The sequence below is a fragment of the Neophocaena asiaeorientalis genome, unplaced genomic scaffold (assembly GCF_003031525.2).
Source record: "Neophocaena asiaeorientalis asiaeorientalis breed wild unplaced genomic scaffold, Neophocaena_asiaeorientalis_V1.1 scaffold489, whole genome shotgun sequence".
Lineage (NCBI taxonomy): Eukaryota > Metazoa > Chordata > Mammalia > Artiodactyla > Phocoenidae > Neophocaena > Neophocaena asiaeorientalis.
The window spans coordinates 2,135,218-2,138,334 of NW_020174791.1; the positions used below are offsets into that span (position 1 = coordinate 2,135,218).

General features: G+C 62.8%; 1 protein-coding gene across 1 annotated transcript in view; it reads right to left on the reverse strand.

Moving 5' to 3' along the window:
• The window catches only part of PRDM16 (PR/SET domain 16), a 217,416-nt gene that overhangs the window by 33,235 nt on the left and 181,064 nt on the right, over positions 1 to 3,117 (reverse strand). Inside the window, 1 exon segment of the mRNA XM_024760246.1 lies at positions 1 to 174. Within this exon segment, the coding sequence (XP_024616014.1) occupies positions 1 to 174 (174 nt within the window).

Genomic DNA, 3,117 nt, shown 5'->3' on the forward strand with positions numbered 1-3,117 from the left:
CGTGGGTCTGCCCGTCGCTGCCCCCGCCGCCCAGGCCCTCGGGCTTGAGCTCGTCGGCCAGGCCCTCGTAGAGCACGGCCCCCACCGAGCTGCACGCGTACTTCTTGTGGCGCCGCAGGTCCAGCTTGGACGGGAAGAGTTCGTCACACGCGTCACAGCGGAACGTGGGGTCCTCTGCGAGGGAGAGAGGGTGGGCGGTGGACGGGCGGCCCTGGACCTGCCCCAGGCCCGCCCCAGGCCCGGGGCTGCAGGGGCTGCCTCCCTCACCGGCTGTGCCCCCTCCCGCATCCTCCCCGCCCTCCTGCTGGACCTGGGAGAGGCTGCCCCCGGGGCGGGGCGGGGGGGGGGGGGCACGGAGGCGGCAGGGACCTGCGTCTGCCCCACAAGAAACACGGAGAAGCGCTGGGCCCCTCCCCGCGCCTCGGGAGCAGAGAAGGAAGGCTGGCCAGGCGCTTTGTGTATGAATCAGAAGAGAGACGGCACGGCTCCAATGCGTATCATAAACGATCGTCGTCAAGGTCAAACAAATAAAAGGGAGGCGGCTATTATGAAGTTTACGAGGCAGCATCCTGAGGACCCTGCCAAGCCAAACAGCTCAGGGTGTGAGTCCCCCGGGAAGGACCTCTGGGCCCATCCCCAGCCCGTGGCTGCCCCAACACAGCTTCTCCCTGGAGCTGGGGTCCCCCCCCCACCCCCGCCGAGGACCACCTCGTGTTCCCCGCAGGTCTGAACAGAGAACCTGCACGAAAAGCTCCAGCACAGATGAATCGAAAGGTGTGCTGGTGAGTGGCTGTGTGAACGCGTGTGCGCTCCTTGTGCACGGGTGTGCAGCTGTGTGTGTGCCCGTGGGTGACTCTCTGAGCACGTCTGCCTCCTTATCAGGACACCTTCGCATGGACGTGCCGGCATTTTTGTGCATCGGCGCTCGTGTTTGCGCTGGTGTCATGTATTCCTGTGCACGTCTGCATGTGTTTCTGTCGCCGCCACAGGTGTGAAAAACGTGCGTGTCCGCATGTCTGCCCACTTGCGCGCAGGTGCAGGCAAGTGTGCCTGAGTGGGCACACCTGCATTTGCGCACGTTTGTGTGTTCCTGCGTGTGATTACTTGGCACGCGTGAATGGATATGTGTGCACGCACGTGTGTTATGTGCGCAACCACGCGTTAAGTGTGTTGGTGAGCATGTGTGCGCGTGCACATTTGTGTGTGAATACGCACTTGTGTGCCTTTGCGTGTCTGTAAATGTGTGTGTGAATATGTGTGCATGGGTTTGTGTGTGAATGTTATGTGATTGTGTGCATGAGTGTGTTTGTGTGAACCTGGGTGGGTATGTGTGCATTTTTGCACGAGTGTGTGTGTGTGTGCGCGCACGTGAACAAGGACCTCTGGGCCTGGCAGTGAGCAAAGCCTTAACCTTGGGCTGGATGCTGACTAAAAGGGCCTGACCCTAAGGGGTGCAGAAGCCAGGGAGGTGGGGGAGATGGGGGCAGGCAGAAGGGGTGGTGCCCCCTCCTCGTGGCAGAAGGGCCACCATCCACGTCTCAAGACAGGGGGCAGCTCTGCAACCTGGGCCTGTGGGCTGGGGGGGAGGGCGGGGGTATGGGAGGACTCCTCGAGACTGGAAGCTTCCCTGAGCCTGAGGGCAAAGGTACCGCTCCCGGCGTCTGGCCACACCCGGTGCCCCCACTGGTGGGCACCCAGAGCCCCCCACGCCCAAGGGGGACACTCCTGTGGGATCCATCTCTGAGATGCCCCCGGGCCTTGGATGAAGCCCTTGGACACACACAGAGGCAGCCGTCACCTTCCCTGGGTGACAGGGGAGAGCTGCGGGGAGGAGAGGAGCCCGGGGGACACGTGTGGGGGGTGGGCAGGCCAGGCGGGCCCAGCGCTGGTCAGACACAGCCGAGTCCCAGCGTCCTGGCCTGCTCGCCGGCAGGAGGCTGCGGTCAAGAAAGTGCTTGAACAAGGAGGGGAAAAGCCAGCTCGTGCTCAGAGTCTGGGGAGCCCAGTTACAACCCCCAGCCCTGCTCTGGGCGCGGGAACCTGAGCTGAACTCGGGGCTTAGAAGGCTCTGCCCCCACCCAGTATCCCAGAAAGGCCGTCCCTGGACCTGCCCCTGACACGTGCTGAGCCACAGAACAGACTGGAAGGAGGCAAGAGGGCCAGCCGGTCCTCAGCAACCACAGAAGCCCAGGACGGAGGGCGGCCGCGCCAGTGATCCTCAAGCCAGCGTTTGTGAACACAAGGCCAGCAGGACCCCGGCGTCCCCACCAGCGGGCAGCCCCACTGGGCAGAAGGAATAGGAGGCGGTGGGCTAAGTCAGAAAAGATTCTAAAACGAGGCCCACTGAGGCCCTGGGCCGGTCCTCGGGTGCTGGGGTGGAGCCCCAAACACAATCCCGGGAGGGGGCCGGTGGGCAAGGAGGACGCACATCACAAACTAGTCACCTGGCAAGTCTGCAAGACGCTGCCTCTAAAACAGCAGGGAGCCTGACGCTGCTTTCAGGGAAATGGCCGCTGTGACGTGGAGGCGGGGACCCTCCACGTGGCAGGCTCCACCCCGGGAACTTTATATGGTGTCCCCTCCCCCGAGCTCCGCATCAGTCCGCATGCTTTGTCGCTGGTAAATGGAGGAGGCCGGGGGAGGCTGCCTGGCTCCCCCCGGGGCACCCAGAGGGGAGGTGGCAGAGCTGTGTTCGTGGAGCCGTCGCTCTTCTGGGTGCCCGGGGCAGGCGGTTGAGTCCCAGCTTCCCGCTGAGGGTATAAGAAAGGCACCCCATGTGGCGTGCGTGTGGGCACGCACCGTCATCCACCCGCCCCCGCAGGCCTTCCCTGTCCTTAGGAACATGGATTCCTTTCCACTGGGTCTGAGTACCAAGAACACCATTTTAGAACAGAACCGGATGCATAGACCCTGCAAAACTGCTCTCATGGGCTTGTTCGGACTTCCTGGGCCGGAATGAGGCTGAGGGGGGCCCCCTCCCACCAGCATCAAGATGAAGTTAGAAATGCCAGTTTGTATCTTACTCTTTCTGGACCCACCTAAGAACAGTCACCAAAGTTGAAATTTGCAAACAAAGGCAAGAAGAAGGGCCAGCCCCACCCGTTCATAGCCCCACCC